Raw genomic sequence first — 18154 nt, 5'->3', positions numbered from 1 at the left:
CATTGCCAAGTTGATATCCCTGTACATATTTCCCACAGCAGAACAGCCTCCATTATCCTTTTAGAAGCAGTCCCAGCTCTTTCAAAAATTAAACTTCAAGGTGGTAGGTGTTTGGTAACAAATTCAAAAAGGCAGTTTACATGCGTCTTCCAAATGGCAGTTTACATGCGTCGTTTGAATTCCAAAAGAGTGCTAACAATTGCATCTGAGGTAGATTCTTCTGGCGTCTTTACCCTCCCAGACACTTCTGACACAGAACCCAATTCCCCTCCTGTCAGTACTCGTCAAGGCAGCCCTAACAGACCCCACTCTCTCAGGTCATCTCAAGTAAACTCTGTGTCACACAGCAGGACAGGCTCAGGTCATAATACACATTGGTCACATCAGGACACCAGTAGGTCAACTCCAAACACATAGGTCACATCAGGACACCAGTAGGTCAACCCCGACACATAGGTCATATCAGGACACAAGTAGGACACACCTAACATATAGGTGACATCAGCAGGTCAACCAAAACACATAGGTCAAATCAGGACACCAGTAGGTCAACCCCAACACATAGGTCATATCAGGACACAAGTAGGACACACCTAACACATAGGTCACATCAGGACAACCTACATTCACAACCACCATCACTTGAAAAATATCCAACCCAATCAGAACTTACATTCGATATTTCTGACTCAGACCTCACACTTGCCCCAAAACAGGAACTTCTATCTTTTCTTACCACCCAAAACTCTGTCTTTGCTCAAAACTGGTCTGAGTTAGGCAAAACACACCCTCACCAAGATGAAATAGAGACAGGTGACGCCCGGACTATAAGGCTTTCTCCCCTATAGACAAAATGTAGAAGTTAGAAAAGAGTGCTCACGTCAAATTAAGGAAATGTTAGAAGCCACAATCATTAGACCAGGTTCATCTGAGTGGCACTCACCTATTTTGATGGTCAAAAAGAAGGACAACACCTACCGCTTTGTTGTAGATTATCGCCGCCTCAATGCTGTCACAAAGCCAATATTTTTTTCCGTTCCCCCGTTTTGAAGATGTCATTGATGCCGCTGGAGACAGCCATGCTAAAATCTTTAGTGTTTTAGATTGTGCGAGTGGCTTTTGGCAAATTCAGCTACACCCAGAAACAAGACACAAATCAGCCTTTATTATGCCAGACGGTGTCTTTGAATGGAACCGCCTACCTTTTGGTCTTAAAAATACTCCAATGGCATTCCCAAATACCATTTCTGAGGCACTGAAAGAAATGAATTGGCGATACATTCTGATCTATGTGGACTATATTATCATCTTTTCCAAATCATTCCCTGAACATTTAAACCATCTAAAATGTGTCTTTTAAAAGATTATACAAGTGAGTCTGACCCTCAAGCCTAGTAAATGTAAGTTCACTGCCAAACAGATACAATACTTACGTCACAACTTCAGCAAAAATGGCATTGAGGTAGATAAATCCAAAACCGATGCCGTCACCAAAATTCAACAGCCCAAGAATGTTCATGATGTCCGCCATTTTACTGGTTTGGCACGTTATTATAGAAAGTTTGTTCCAAATTTCTCAGGAATAGCATCACCTCTCTATGACACGCTGAAGAAAGATAACAAATTTTCCTGGACTAACAAGTGCCAGCAAGCATTTACCAAATTAAAACAAGCATTTACATCATCACCGAAACTTGCTTACCCAGACCCAACCAAACCATTCATTTTGACAACCGATGCATCACAAACATCACTCAGCTACATTCTGGGACAAAAGGGCGCAGATGGTAAAGAGCATGTTATCTGTTATGGTGGGTTGTCATTGCATTCATCAGAGAAAAACTAGGGTGTAACACAATTAGAATGTTTGGCTGTACTTGAAGGCATCAGAACTTACTTTTTCCCCATTTGATATACGCTACTATCGTTTACTATCGTGAGTTATTGATTTGTAAAAAAAGTCCGGTAAATAGCAATCATTTGGAAGCTACGAAATTTAGTGTATGTGTATTGTAGGTCAATTCTTAAAGGTCACATACAACCAAAACATAAGACATAATTAAAACACATTTATCACTTATTCGTGACATATAATATACATTGCTGCTTGTAGAAAAACAAAATTATAAGCGTACAAAGTGCAATATTTCCCCTGAAACGAAGCGCTCGGGAGAACGAACCCAGTCATAGCGGGTGAATATGCGCTCAAGTGTAACGACAGCTTCCGATTGGCTGTTTCATTTGCTGATATGCTGAGGGTTCATTGTATGTACAGAAAGATCATCTGTTTGATGGGCATTTTAGAAGTATAGCCAGTCACCAGAAAGTAACATTCTTTATGGATAACAACTTCTTTTTGTGTACTTGATGCGTCGTTTTACGTATTCACTGCGCATGCGTTATGGACGCAGCGCAGCACAGCTGTTGAAACCAGTTTTCCCCCCAGCGCTAGGGGGGATTTAGTGAAACGGGTTTTTTTTCGTTGCGTTTTTTTCAACTTTATAGTTTGAATTGGCATTTTTTATGATTTGTTTCGGTAAGTGCATACCGAAAGGTACCAGAATCTGCAAAGTTGTGTTTTACGTTGCATGTGACCTTTAAAGAACCAGGGGTTTTCAGATTTCCAAGCTTACAGACATAACTTTCTATATGGAGTCCCTTAACGGCTTAATTGTTATAATACTTTTTAGTGAGTTTGTTTACATTGTCCGTTTAAAGCACTCCAGTGGGTTTAACGAATAAATGCTAACGCTGTAGAATCTGTGCAGCAACGCAACGGTCACGGTTCATTAACGTGCCACCACACTGGTCTGCACAGCTAGTATGCTGATAGATTGCTTACTTGTGGCATAACGGACCATAGTCAGTCTCAGTGCGTTCTAATGATGGTCACATAGTCCTTCATTTATATAACTTTGTCAGCCAATATTTTGAACTGCTCCAAAGATATATATTTGTCAAATATGTCACGGCTCAGCTGTACCTGTTATGTTAAATTTACCGTACATCGGATAATAACAGTATATGTTCAAGAACACTGTACGGGCGTACCGTATTTGAGGTAAAGGACGATCCTATATTGAAACATAGTCGTTGTTCAAGAATGGTGCAATATTTATGAGTAATGTACTTGATAAATGTGCCATAGACTAAATAATTTCAATTAGCTTTCTTTAAAACTTCATTTATTAACGCGATCTATTTGTTTCAATATATGTATAAAGTGCTCCGAAATTCTATCCCCTTTTTCTATGTAATGTATTCAGCAAACATTCGGAGTATCCCCTCTGATCATAAACCCCCCTCCGGGCAGGATTCTTAGTTCTCAAACGCTAGCAATACATGTCAATTAACACCTGTCTAAGTCGCCGAATATTACGCATGTACATGTGCATGGGACAGTGACCTTGCACAATGTGGCGTATTGACTCTGTGTATAAAAACCTGACTGATATGGTCAGTCGGGAGACCAACCAGCGAGACCATCCAGCAAGACCAAGGAGACCGGTAAGGGAAATGACAAGTGGACGGATTGTGCGGCTAGTCGGGGTGTCGGCCAAAGCCGTCGCCCAAGGCCGTAGCCCCACCTACGACTACGTCCACGATGAAGAATTGCCGTCGGACTTCTGAATGTGTGTAAGTGACAGAGCGGTTCTCCACATCGGGATCATTGGTCACTCAGTCCCGACGTGCGTTCTGTCACATGTTTACCACTGTGCATACCATTTCGACCATGAGTCAACCAAACAATAACAATCCATGGCTGTTGCTGTCTTGACCTCTACCGTCGACTCTTGTCTTCCATTACTCTTGTCCACCATCCTAAACTACTACCCGAGAGCGACCACAATGGACGCTCTTGGACAAATGAATGAAGATCATGTTAAGTCAGATATTGTTAGTACCGACATGCAGTTGTTAATTGTAAATTTGAATGTGTTTGTTATAACTTTGAATGTGTTTGTATTACACCGTCGTAACGGTAAAGGAACTTTGTATTGAGTTTAACCTAAACTTATAATGATTTATTATATAAAGTAAGGTTTATATGTTTATTCTACCATTCCTCAAGTGCATCGATGAGATTTTATATCATTGTGGTTGAATGATTTTGTATGATATCTAATCCATGTATTGAATACACAGTCGGACCCTGGAACGCTTCTGTTTGTATTAAGGTGTGGAGATCCCCACCCCACCATCAAAATGTGTAGCAAAGGTGTTGATAACATGATTTTGCACACGCAAAAAATCGATTTTATCGTGATTTCTTACAAGTATTAGAAAGGCATTGCCAAAACGCCAGAAATCACATTCCAGTTGAAATGTGTAGCAAAGAGCATTCAGTGTCTGGCAATAAAAATCCACAATAGAAATTGGCATTCGTTTTAAAGAAGTTTCAATGTCAGATCACTACGTCACGTCTTGACTCTGCGACACGGAACGTCGCCATTGAAAGAATGCATGCTGGAGATTACAAGTCTTCTGTTGCCAGGCGTCTGAATGTTAGTCTTAGCAAGTTATCATGGCTTGCAGTTCGTTGCAACCAAACAGATATAACAAATGACCGTCTCCGCAGAGGCAGATCTCGAGTTAACCACTGCAGATCAAGATCGGTACACCCGTTTACTACAGTTGCGTGATCGTACTGCCACGGGTGAGGGCTCAGCAGCCAGGATGTCCGGTCAAACTGTTGAAAGAGATTGGTCCGAGAGCCAGGAAACCCTAAGTCGGATCTTGCTACGTCGTTACCATCGCGCTCAACGTCTCCATTATCTAAACGTATCCACTTGGTTGTACAGACATTACCGTCTACTAAACTGGTGTAAAATTTGATGCGCTATTGTTTATTTGTGCACGAGTTATACATGTTTGAATATACATTTTCGCAACAGAGTTCTCGTCTATGCGTTTCTTGAGTTTTGGATAGTATATATCGTACGCACTCATTATGTTTATGTGAGAAACATCTGTCATCATAGATTCCACTCAGTCTGAATCGTCTAAGACACATCGTATTGTCTGGGATCATGTTTTAGTATGCAGCACCATGACTTCAGGTACAACGTGGTCTACCAAACCACGAGGAAGACATGGCTTGAATGTAGGACTGGCTTCATCTGTTACTGAGAGCAAGCTACTGCGTGACAAGCATTAGATGAGCCAGAGTAGTAAACCCGTTTAGGACAAACAATCAGGGCAAGTAGTCTGGACGAATACACTTGGTTTGTACGGGTAGATTGCTGATTAAGTTGATTAACGTTTAACGCGTGTCCCGTAGATCACAACACCATTCGCAAGAGGAAATTGAACTTTTCAATATTTACACGAAAACCTGTTTCCCTCTTGTTTCAAATAGAATGTTCGGGGTGGGGGTGAGGGGGGGGCGGAGGTCGTTCCCATATATGCAAATTGGGGGCATTTGCCAGGTCGTGTCTTATCTGATATTTCTCAAGCAGTAATGTCCCATTGTGCGAGCTGAATCGGTACAGGAATATTTTGTTTTGAAAACTGCATTAGTTAATTACTGTACACAACTGTACAATACTCGACAATGGTTCGTGTATCGATCATCGATTGCACTCAACTTGGAACACTGTGTGTGATGTCAACAAATTGTGTTGGTTCTAATTTAGAAGGGGTGTTTGTGATAATATGGAGAACATTAATGTTCTAATAATGTATTATTCAAGTTCATCTGTCTCATCAATACAGAAGATCTCAGAGGACAATACTCGTTGTTACCCCGCCTGTAAAACAAGGATATGCTCGACTCGGAGTGCACAGACTGCCAGTGTAACCCTGCGGCAAAATTCCGATTGAGTACAAACAGCTACACAACACGGGTTTACACGTCCGTATGTATGCGCAACGATGATGAAGAAGGGGCTAAAGCAGCTTCACTGTACATCATGGCTCAGTGGTGCAGACAACTGTTTCTGTCATATTACTTGTAACTCAGGGAAGATCCTAGTCTGTCGTACAGACACTGAAGTATATATATCCAAGAAAGCCCACGAAAGTCTAGAAAATGTGGCAAGTCTAGATTTCCTTAGCTTCTGAAAATGAAGAAAGTCTAAGGGCTCCATTTCATTATATTATTTTTTTCACTATGAACGTTTTTTCAGTAAAATATGTTCATTTCAGAGACTAGCTGTTAGTCTAGGAAGATCCGGAAGGTGATCTTCTGCAGATCATGCTTGTCGGAAGAGACGAGATGACATCATATTTGTTTCGACTCATGCATTTCTTCGTTTTCCAGTTGCATGGATCGATATTCAAATAGTTTGTTTCCGTGCGAGGATAAACGAAAACAACATACAAATTATGCCCGTGTGTAATACAATCACGTTTGTTTTGTAGGGATATACAAGATTCATCTTTGTGATTACAAGATTAATCTTTGTGATATGATGTTTGTCGACTATGCTGCCACTGCGGACAGTCAAGATATTTACCGCCATTTTGGTTTGGGATTTCGAAGGAGACATTTTCCAAGGACAGAGGCGTGTCATGTGCTGTCGTGACAGGGTAGTAAACGTATGACTAATGATCTAGGATCGCATGACAAATGTTCAGCTGTAGCACGAATCATGTCGTGGTGACATGTTTACATGGGTCACGAAATTGATGGGTTATTGATCTATTGCTGTGCAACATTAAAATCGTCATCCTGAACCGAGTAAGACCTGACAAAGAATATACCTAAGTATACGTATCGAGATCTGAATTTATAGTGTGCAAATTGCTGTTTCAAGTCAAATACATATTGCTATAGATATCATTTTAGTCCTTCAGGTCTAAATACACACTGACATTTATGCCATGGTGCTATTTAAAGTCAGACATACTGCCAGCTATAGATGTCCTTTTGCTCCATGGGCCGTGGAGTAGCCCTGTAGTTCAAGTCTTCGCTCTTCACATGGCACATTGTGTGAAGCCTATTTCTGGTGTCTGCCGCAGCTATATTGCTAAAAGTGGTGTAAAATCATGGCCATATTGCTCCCGCGGGTGCCCAGTACCCCAAACAAGTGTTTGCCACTAACATGGCAATGTCCCCTGCCGCTAAGGAAGAATGAAATATTTATAACATATTCACTACTCTTTACTTTTTGCTGACACACAAGATGCCTGAAATGACTGGTGTCTTGATAATCCCCCAATGTTGGCTGTCACCAAAGTTGAGGTCATTGATTGCAATGTTTTATGGATATGCAAATAAGGTTAACATCAACCAAATCGACTGGTGTCTGCGTAATCCCCCAATTTATGATGTCACCAAATTTGAAGGCATTGGGTACAACAGTACATGAAATATCGCGTTAACAAGAAACTGGACAACAGACGCTGCTGAATACCTATTCCTCAGTTCCGCGTTCAGCGGGGGACAAATACATGTGGCGGTTTCAAATCTGAGTAAACTACTATATATCATTAATTTTAAAAAACACGATGTCTTTTCTTTTGGAGCTTTGTAAGTACACATGTGTAAAGACATTTTTGAATAGGCAAGCCGAAATTTTCATCGCACTGGCTAGTAATGCTCGTTATACTTCCTTGAAGAAAACGTTTCATGCGTTATTTTACGCGAGAAACTGACATTTTATTGGGTTATATACTGTAATGATACTTCAGGCCAATCAGCGGCTTACCTGGTTCTCAGGGAACAAATAAAACAAGTGAATCAACAAATGAATAGGTTGCAATTCAGAATACTTTATTCAGGCATATTGTGTTTCAATTGGCGATCACATAAACGTGCAAAAGCATCATTGTTCACGTCCGATTATGAAAATAATACGTCATGGAAAGAAAGGCATTCACAGCTGTTTGATACATGACAGATAAAGGCGGAGGACAGAGGCGATGTAACAGACATCAGACATCCCAAAGCACGGACCGTATTTCCGCTGTACAACTAACATCAGTTAACATGGAATGTGAACATATCCAACACAAGATATGCAAAGACCGAGAGAGATGTAGTTTTGGAATATAACCAAGATTCTTTACTCTGGTTCTTGTTCCTCCTCATCCTCGTAATCGCCCTCTTCCTCGGCGGTGGCGTCCTGGTACTGCTGGTACTCAGACACCAGGTCGTTCATGTTGGACTCGGCCTCAGTGAACTCCATCTCGTCCATGCCCTCGCCAGTGTACCAATGGAGGAAAGCCTTACGACGGAACATAGCAGTGAACTGCTCGGAGATGCGCTTGAACAGCTCCTGGATGGCAGTGCTGTTGCCGATGAAGGTGGCAGACATCTTCAGACCACGTGGTGGGATGTCACAGACGGCGGTCTTGACGTTACTGGGTATCCATTCAACGAAGTAACTACTGTTCTTGTTCTGAACGTTGAGCATCTGTTCATCTACCTCCTTCATGGACATGCGGCCTCTGAAAATAGCGGCAACTGTCAGGTAGCGGCCATGACGGGGATCACAGGCAGCCATCATGTTCTTGGCATCGAACATCTGCTGGGTGAGCTCGGGTACGGTGAGTGCACGGTACTGCTGGCTTCCTCTGGAGGTGAGTGGGGCGAAGCCGGGCATGAAGAAGTGGAGACGGGGGAAGGGCACCATGTTGACAGCCAGTTTACGGAGATCAGCGTTCAGCTGACCGGGGAACCTGAGGCAGGTGGTCACACCGGACATGGTGGCTGAGACCAGATGGTTGAGGTCACCGTAGGTTGGTGTGGTCAGCTTCAGGGTTCTGAAGCAGATGTCGTAAAGAGCCTCGTTGTCTATACAGAAGGTCTCGTCTGTGTTCTCCACCAGCTGATGGACGGAGAGGGTGGCATTGTAGGGCTCTACCACAGTGTCAGACACCTGGAAGAGAGGAACATTCGTTTCAGCTATGGTCAGTTGCGACATTTGATCGTAAAGAGCTAAGACAGCTACATGGAGCGTATTAATTGCTTAGTTATCTGCTAAAGGTGATTAAAACATAGGGTGATTGAACTGGATCTGAATTCGTTTGTGTTTATATTTAACGCTAAACGTTCATACGGGATCAGCAACATATGTATCAAATAAAGGAATCTTTATCTTTCTGTGCAACTGTAACGCAAACGTTGTTTTGAATGATTTTCAAGAAGACCTCTCGGTCGTTTTGGTAAATGTCAAATGGTTGAGTGGGAATGAGAGAACTGTCACCTTGGGTGATGGTACAACGGAGAAGGTGTTCATGATCCTGTCGGGGTACTCCTCCCTGATCTTGCTGATGAGTAGGGTGCCCATACCGGACCCAGTGCCGCCACCCAGAGAGTGGGTCAGCTGGAAACCCTGAAGACAGTCACTACTCTCGGCTTCTTTTCGGACAACATCGAGCACTGAGTCTACGAGCTCGGCGCCCTCTGTGTAGTGACCCTTGGCCCAGTTGTTTCCGGCGCCGCTCTGACCGAAGACGAAGTTGTCTGGGCGGAAGATCTGACCAAAAGGTCCAGATCGGACCGAGTCCATTGTTCCGGGCTCCAGATCCACCAAGACGGCACGGGGAACATACTTTCCACCTGGAAAAATAGTCAACAATACACTGAAAGATAGTTGATGTAACACGAAAAACATTTTAGGATGACATACTTCTTTAAAAGAAAACTGAATTAAATTTCGTTTATATCAATTTACAGGAAAGCCCGACAATACCGCATAATGTTGAGAGGTGACATGCTGCCTGGGAGCTCTAATAAATAATGTTTACATATGCGAACAGAATTATACTGATGACGCGATTCGTTGGCCTGAATATCATTTGGAAGATTCTACCAAAAATGGCATCACAGATGCACAGGACTGCCATGTTAGGTAACCATTCTGCCCTGCGAAAACTCACATGTCTATAATGCCCTTTTTCAGATATGAAACTGTTTAATTTAACAAATTTGTGCTATGAACTGGTATCACACCACTAGGACCATAAACTGGAAAGATGTGTGTACACTATGTCTCGGATCTAGCTGGATTTTCATCGCATTGGCTTAATGGTCTAACTCGTAACAGACCCTTTGCAGTAGCATTTACATAAACATTGTTTTACCTGTGGCTTCGTTGTAGTAGACATTGATTCTCTCCAACTGGAGGTCGGAGTCTCCGTGGTAGGTGCCGGTGGGGTCGATGCCGTGCTCGTCAGAGATCACCTCCCAGAACTGTTTAAGAAAGATTATCGTTTAGCTCGAGAATGACGATTTCCTATGAACAGCTATGCCTGCAGCTGTGTCTGTCCAGGCTATTACATAATTGACAGGTCTGCGTTTATCTGATTCCCTTCACCGTGTGACTCAGAGATCAGCTGGAGTCAGTCCCAGCTGCATCATGCAACACAAGTACATGTAAGCCGGCAACGGTACCCCAGACACAACAGGAGCGAGACGCCTTGTACGCCTTGTACGCCCTGTACGCCCTGTGCCGAGTGAATGATTGACCGCACCTCCGACACAATATCAGACAATATCAGTGATTAGCTGAACCTCCCGTATAACGTGCATCATGAATGATTAACCGCACCTCTGATACAACAGTACAAGTCAGTAATCAGCAAGACCTCCTGTACAACTTGCACCGTCAGTGAATGATTAACCGCATCCCCGACATAACAGCATGACTCAGTGCTAGGCTAGACCTTCTGTACAACTTGCAGCGTAAATTAATGATTAACCGCATCCAAGACATAGCGGTAATTAGCCGTGTCCTCGACGCAACAGCATGAGGCAGTAATGAGCTGCATCCCCGACGCAACAGCATGAGTCAGTAATGAGCTGTATCCCCGACGCAACAGCATGAGTCAGTAATGAGCTGCATCCCCGACACAACAGCATGAGTCAGTAATGAGCTGCATCCCCGACGCAACAGCATGAGTCAGTAATGAGCTGCATCCCCGACACAACAGCATGAGTCAGTAATGAGCTGCATCCCCGACGCAACAGCATGAGTCAGTAATGAGCTGCATCCCCGACACAACAGCATGAGTCAGTAATGAGCTGCATCCCCGACGCAACAGCATGAGTCAGTAATGAGCTGCACCCCCGACATAACAGCATGAGTCAGTAATGAGCTGCATCCCCGACGCAACAGCATGTGTCAGTAATGAGCTGCATCCCCGACACAACAGCATGAGTCAGTAATGAGCTGCATCCCCGACGCAATAGCATGAGTCAGTAATGAGCTGCATCCCCGACGCAACAGCATGAGTCAGTAATGAGCTGCATCCCCGTTACATCGCATTAAGTGGGTACAAGCACGAGCAAAGCACTCGCTCCCTATATCACTGCAATTCACTGATCCGCTGGAACCCCTATCCAATATGTATTAGGAGTAAGTGAATTACGGCACCCCAATATTTTAGTCTGGAACCCCGCGCCCTTGTACATCGCGTGGATTGGGTCAGTGATATGGACAAATTGAGTGTATGCCAAGGCACAGCTTTGTCGGTCCCTTGCGTTGATGTGGACCCAATCCCAGGTAACTGTTCAATACTTTTGTCGGAGGTGAAATTGTACCACAAATACATGTGACCACATACCACATACAACTGGAAAATCAGTACAAGGCAGCCAAGCTGTGGAATACGTCTAACTTTAAATACGCAAATTACACACAGGCCAATCCCAGTGTCTCCACGATATTGATTAATACACGCCACATTCTCAACATAGCCAAACAAGGAAAATCACGCCTACAATCAGTCTGATGCTGTCTCCTCTAAACCTGCCGGGATCTCATCATTTATACAACATGTATAGTGGTTGAGCCAACATCACATGTTTTCACAAGTCAACTGTGTTTTTTGGACACACTAGACGCTATTGACGCTGAAACATCAGCGATAGATCGTGACGCAGTTACAACCCCTAAATATTCTACATCACTTGTCATGGATTATCTACAACCCTAGTATACCACGCACCATAGATACGCGATTGCCTGTAACCCCTATAGATCACATCACCTGTCAGAAACATCACCATATATCATACATCGCCTACAATGTTTCCTGCAATAATTGTGCCTTGATCCAATGTCACTGGCGACAACCCCGTAATGCACACTGTGTAGCCTAGCCCATCCCCATACCGGTAGCCTGTGGTGAGCAGTTAGGGTCAGCATCGCGTTTTTTCGACAGGCTGCACAAAGCCCTACTTTAAAGGGACACGTCCTAATGTTTTTGGATGGTATTCTTGACAGCTGTAGTTCACAATTCTGTGCTGAAGAGCAGTTAATGTAATGAGATATTTTTGCCCATGAGTTGTTTGTCACGACCACTATGCACAAGTCTCATCAAATGAAAGTACTTATCACATAGAAGCCAAGTCGTAGAGCTGGATGTAAAAACATTGGCAAGACGGAATATTTTCGCCCTCTGTGTCTGTTCATCGATATGAGGCAGGTTCAGCTCAGCAGTATTTATGGCGGGAGGTCCCAAAAGGCACTGCCACTTGCTTCCGTGGGCTTATGCATCACACGTTACTCATGCATGGTGTGTAATTTCATTAGGCTTTGGCTTAATACTCCTGTATACTACACATGGCAGCGGTGAACAGCTACAACCTAACTCATTTACTTGACTAATTAGTGACAACCCTCGTATACCACACACAACTTGACCCTCATCAGCTACAACCACCGTATACCACCCATCACTTGACAGCTGCAACCCCTGTATATCACACATCACTTGACAGCAGTGATCAGCTACAACCTCCACATACCACAAATCACTTGACTGTGATCAGTTACAACGCCCGTATACTACACAACTTCACCGTCATCAGCTACAACCACCGTATACCACACATCACAGGTCAGTGTTAAGTTACAACCTCTGTATACCACTCATCACTTGACATTGATCAGCTACAGCCAGGGTATGTCACGTATCACTTAACAGTGATACACCATAACCATATATCATCCGACTGATCAGATACAGCCGCCGTATATGGCATCTCACTTGACAGTGAAGACTGCAAACCTGTCTGTATCCTTTATCCCAGTGTCGGATGCGATCAGCCCCCATATTCATTATATTACCCTCATAAGATACTATCTTCCTGATCGCTTGCCCCTTCTTTGTAAAGGCACCACTTCCTCTTCCTGTCGGCCTTGTTTCCCATTCGTTATGCTATGCCCTTTCTTATCAAATGCCGTATTTCTTACTTTAAGTTCCCCTTCTCTGACTACCGCTCCACACCACATAATTATGTCTTCTCACTGTTAAGATACCCCATGTAGAGCGGGCGGGCGGGAGGGGTGAGGGAGGGATTGGTTGAATTGAATTGGGTTTTAAGTTTTAAGCCGCATCAGCATTATTTCAGATACATGTGTACATAGTGATGAGTGGGGAAAATGGCGACAGGAAGAGGAAGTGGTGTATCATTTACAAAGGAGAGACAAGGGGTCAGAAAGAACATTATCTTATCCAAGATGCAATATCTTGAATATGAGGATTTGCTGAATAGGCTAAAGGATAAGACAGGGTTGTAGTGAAATGGAGTGTTGGTGTGTTTGTACAATATTTGATGTCACCATTTTTTCACGAAGCAGAGAAGCATTTTCCACAAAAGACGTTTTTTCACCACTGCCAACGAACTACTCATTTTAGGGCACCGCAACCACTCCTGCCAAAACAAATAGATGAACCATATGGCGTTTCGCAATATGCACTCACTCACCCTCTCTCACATCGTTCACTGCATCAAATATGAACGTAAAACCTGACTGCCATACCTCCAACTATGGGATAAGTAGTATAAAACTAGCCATGAATTGCGCGTTCAATATCTTGCACTTTGGTATACATTAATATAGCAAGCAATATGTTAAACAATGCCGCTATTCAAATGCAGCCTCATACCAGTCCACACAAATGGCACTGTACCGTTTAGCACATACATGTACATGCTCACTGAAAAACAACGTGAATGTCCCTTGGAGTTATAGATTTGTCCCCAGGCGGCTGAGTCTTTATCATGCCTGTATGTGATTCATCATCAGCGTCCATGGCTCAACGACTCGCGGGAGGACAGTCACGCCACATGGAGCTCTAATCTAGGGCCGTTTGCAGAGGGATACAGCTGTGTATATCATCATGGCGGATCAGGCGGAGCACACAGAATTCGCCCCATCCCTCCCATCATGCCGCTTCGGAAACAGGGCGGAAATGCGACACGTAAGCTACTGGTCTATACCGCCATAGTCTACAGTCCAGCGACATCTCTAATCCAGCTTACAGGACATTAGCCCCATGTTGGCATCTTCACACACACACTGACCCATTCTATACTGTATCAGTGCATGTATGTAGATGTTTAAAATATTCATTCAATATGGAGGAAGTGGATGACACATCAGCATGCTACAGCAGCACCATTTCCCGTTTTATCCCTCATAATTATGAAAATGATTCCCACATAAATAGTTGGCACTTAAATACACTAATAAATAGCTATAATAATGAAATTTAAATACGTGTGTCGAAAATAAGGATTATCAATGTTAATTTGGTAGACAGTATACAATGGTAATAGTCGTCAGCGTGTACTGGTATCAGACGATGGGTAATTATGGACACATAATGGTGCTGTTTTAGTACTTACCTTAGCTCCGATCTGGTTTCCACACTGACCAGTTTGAAGATGGACAATTTCCCTCATGATTACAGAAGATGTTGAAAAGACAACTGGGTGGTAAGTAAACAACCTGACGGGGCACCTGCAGCAGTTGACGCGAGGCCGGTCTCACGAGCTAGAATGACGTCACGAATGGGAAACGAGGCAAGCTGTCTCCGCCTGACTCATAGTGAGTTGTCTGGGCCCGGGGCATCAGCGAAGCTGGCATGCTCCAGTGCAGGTCTTCCAGACTTGCAACAGTCTCCTCCATCAGTCTATTTATAGCTTGTTCGGGGTCAGCAGAACGCGTACTGCAGCTCACGAACAAATGTGGTTATAGTCCAAATTGATTTTGAAAAGTTGCCAGCTTGGTTTACGGTTTCCGGAGAGTGAACTCTACTTGACAGTTCGACGTTAACACGTACATGATGCTTCACGGGTACTGGAACAGATGGCTGTTAGACTTGATGAAGGTTTCGCAGAAAAAGACATGAGTACATGTTGTGTCACAACAAGTGCAGCTGCACTCAGAGAAGCATTCAAACTGTTACTGTGAACACGTAGGTGCGAAAAAGAGCTGCCAAAGTAAATGCGTGCAACCAGCATCTATCACACAAACTGAATATGAACATATGTAACGAATGAAAACAGGTACGTCTGCAGTAAATCCAATACTTTTGGTGTTGTCACATGTCATGGTGTGGGCCCGCCCGGCGCCAGACTAAGTTTGCACGTGCAACACGAAAATTTATCGCAATGCGCAGCTCTCTTTCAATAATGTTGAAGATGATGCAGTTTTAAAACAAATCTGGACTTCATTTCATTAATATTTTCAAAAGATGAAAACGTGTATGTTGTTTTATGTTCCTCATAGTAATGTATACATTTATAAATCCTGATATGAATGTGTTTTTTCAAACACTGCATATTGGTCTAGGGTTCCAGGTTGTGAGCACGGGCGTCCCGAAACCCCGGAATGGGGCTCAGAAGAGATAGCGCATGTCTGTCATATCAAGATAACGACCGCAGCGGTTTTTAAAACAACAGGCTTAGAGAATGTACGCACAGAGTGCTTATAGGTTTAATGTCTTTACCTCCATACATCAACACATTTATCTATCGTTTCTACACGCAAAACCTAATGGCTTCACAAACTGCTTATTTAGGACAAGATACACAAGAGAGAAATATGGCAAGGAATTACTCAAGTTTCGTTATTTGATCAACCAGTGTATTTTATCCCGATTGGCAGCTGACTAGAGAGTGAGTGAGTTTTGCTTTACGTCGCTTTGAAAAGACGTTTCTGTTATACAATGTAGTATTGGTTCATCGTGAAAGGGAAAAGGAAAGTTGCAGGCCATAAATGCGTTCCTCTTCGGTGGCACCAGAAACATGTTCAGGGTGAAGCGGGATTCGAACAGATTGTGTTGGATTTACCCAACCATCAGAAGTGATAACTCACTGACTTTGATTTTTGCATGAGAAGATGATATTATGAAGACCAGCGAATATGTTCTCATTCAACCAGTGTATCGGAAAACTGAAAGTCTCCGCTGTACGGTGCCAGGCGGATATACTCGCCAAGTGGCAGATATAGGTCGAGTGGCTGAACCCTTGTACAGCGTATGTGCGAGCGTCCTGTTAATGTCTGGTTCCGGGAAGTGGGACGTTCCAGCATCACGAGTGGTTTTAGGGGGTTTATGCGTAACGCGCGAGGTTACATACCGCGAGTCAGAACTGGCCCTTCAAACACTGTGCTCACATTAATAATAAATGATTGTTCAGTTTGCTAGGAAACCTTAAAACACGCTTATATTCGCACCCAACTGGACGCTGGGATAAATATTATATTATCAACTTGCTAATAGGCATCTATATATCTACAAACATCGATCCAAATTCTTCATGAGCATACAGCAATCAACGTACCAGCAGGCATCTAAACATATTCGTATCCATCGTTCTATCAACGACGGCATAAATACTCAATCATCAACTTGCTATCCGCTATTTAAAACATAGTCACAACTACATATGCACCATGTGATGACATAAATACTCAATCATCAACTTGCTAGCCGGTATTTAAAACATAGTCACAACTACATATGCACCATGTGATGACATAAGCAACTTGCTAGCCAGTATTAAAATCATAATCACATCTATGCGTCAGGCGGGGACATAAATACCCAATCACGAACTTGGTAGCAGGTATATAAAACACATTGTCAACTATGCATCAGAACAACGGCATATATGTAAACTCAACAGTCAGTTTTCTAGCTGCTATTTGAAAATACATGCATGTCTCTCAATCAAAATACTTGCACGCATATTCAATAGTCAACTTTCTAGCCGATGTCTAAATACACTGAGATCCGATACATTAACAGGCCTCAATCAAAATGCGTGCATGAAATATTCATTAGTCAAATGTCTAGTGAGCATCTGAATGCATATTCACATGCAGACACTAGAATGCAGGCATACCTATTTTATCGTCAGCTATCTGTACACAAAGGGCTTAATTAATCACACCCTGACATTTCTCACGATTGATTGAGCCCCGATCTTAACCCATATATGGAGCATATCTGGGACACGATTGGTCGTCGTGTGCAACAAAGGGATCCCTCCTGTACAGAACCTGGTCCAGTTGGAAGCTGCTTTACATGAGGAATGGCGTCAAGCGCCCCTTCAGAGGATCAGGAGGCTGATAGGGTTATGAGAAGGAAATTGCTGGCTGTCATACAGTCACACGGAAGTATAACTTGGTATTCACTTTGAATCGGTGTAAGATATGCCAAACGACATTTTGAGTGTTTACATTTACCAATGAATTCAACATCAAACGCCCCTGAGCCATACTTGTACAGACTTGGTTTTGTATGAAAATCAGTGTGTGTGTCTTCGAAATAAGCAACCATCATCATAAAGGCTGTCGTTTTTTATAAGTCAAAGGAACACACGGGTCAGAAAAACGCATGGTTTTTCCATCATGGTCACCACGAGAAGTTATATGTACGTGTTGGAAACCATTCTAAAAAGACAGGGAGTGCTTCATTAAATTCTTTGCGTATAGTTGCTATTTAACCACACTTACACCCATCCTTCCCTGATGACAGTTAAGATGCAGTTAATAAAAGGCTTAGTTGAATTACTGTCAGTTTGGAGTTGTCAATTAGTTATGTATCTGTACCGATACAGACGAAGAGGTATGTATTTGAACCGGTATCACTTCAGCATTTCCTCCCACATGGTAAGCCGTGGTGTCCCAGGCTCTCTGTTAGGGGCGACGTTACGCTCAACTCACTCTGACAGTGCTAAGCGCATATGAGGTATTTAATAGACGTACTCAAAGAAGAGTGTATTTGTGAGATAAAAGAACTGGTGACGTTCATAGTATATGAATCTCTCATCTATGGATGTTTCTGGCATACACAGACAGAGAGCGTACCTCTTTCATTTCCTGCTCGTAGTATTAATATACATGTACTTCAGTCATTGGAAACACAGAACGTTGTGAACTGCCATTAACTTTGCTTGTGCTGA

At 43.1% G+C, this 18154-nt stretch overlaps 1 protein-coding gene across 1 annotated transcript; it reads right to left on the bottom strand.

Annotated features, from left to right (window-relative positions):
* Positions 1-7696: 7696 nt before the first annotated feature.
* LOC137291237 (tubulin beta-4B chain-like) lies at positions 7697-15336 on the bottom strand. Its single transcript, XM_067822534.1, has 4 exons — positions 14588-15336; positions 10033-10141; positions 9153-9508; positions 7697-8825 (listed from the first exon to the last, which is right to left on the bottom strand). Exons 1-4 carry the CDS (start codon positions 14642-14644, stop codon positions 8010-8012), a joined length of 1338 nt encoding a protein of 445 aa, XP_067678635.1. The 5' UTR covers positions 14645-15336; the 3' UTR covers positions 7697-8009.
* Between the last annotated feature and the right edge of the window lie 2818 nt (positions 15337-18154).

Source organism: Haliotis asinina, chromosome 7 (assembly GCF_037392515.1).
Source record: "Haliotis asinina isolate JCU_RB_2024 chromosome 7, JCU_Hal_asi_v2, whole genome shotgun sequence".
Taxonomy (NCBI): Eukaryota; Metazoa; Mollusca; class Gastropoda; order Lepetellida; family Haliotidae; genus Haliotis; species Haliotis asinina.
This window is presented reverse-complemented; position numbering and strand designations above follow the sequence as displayed.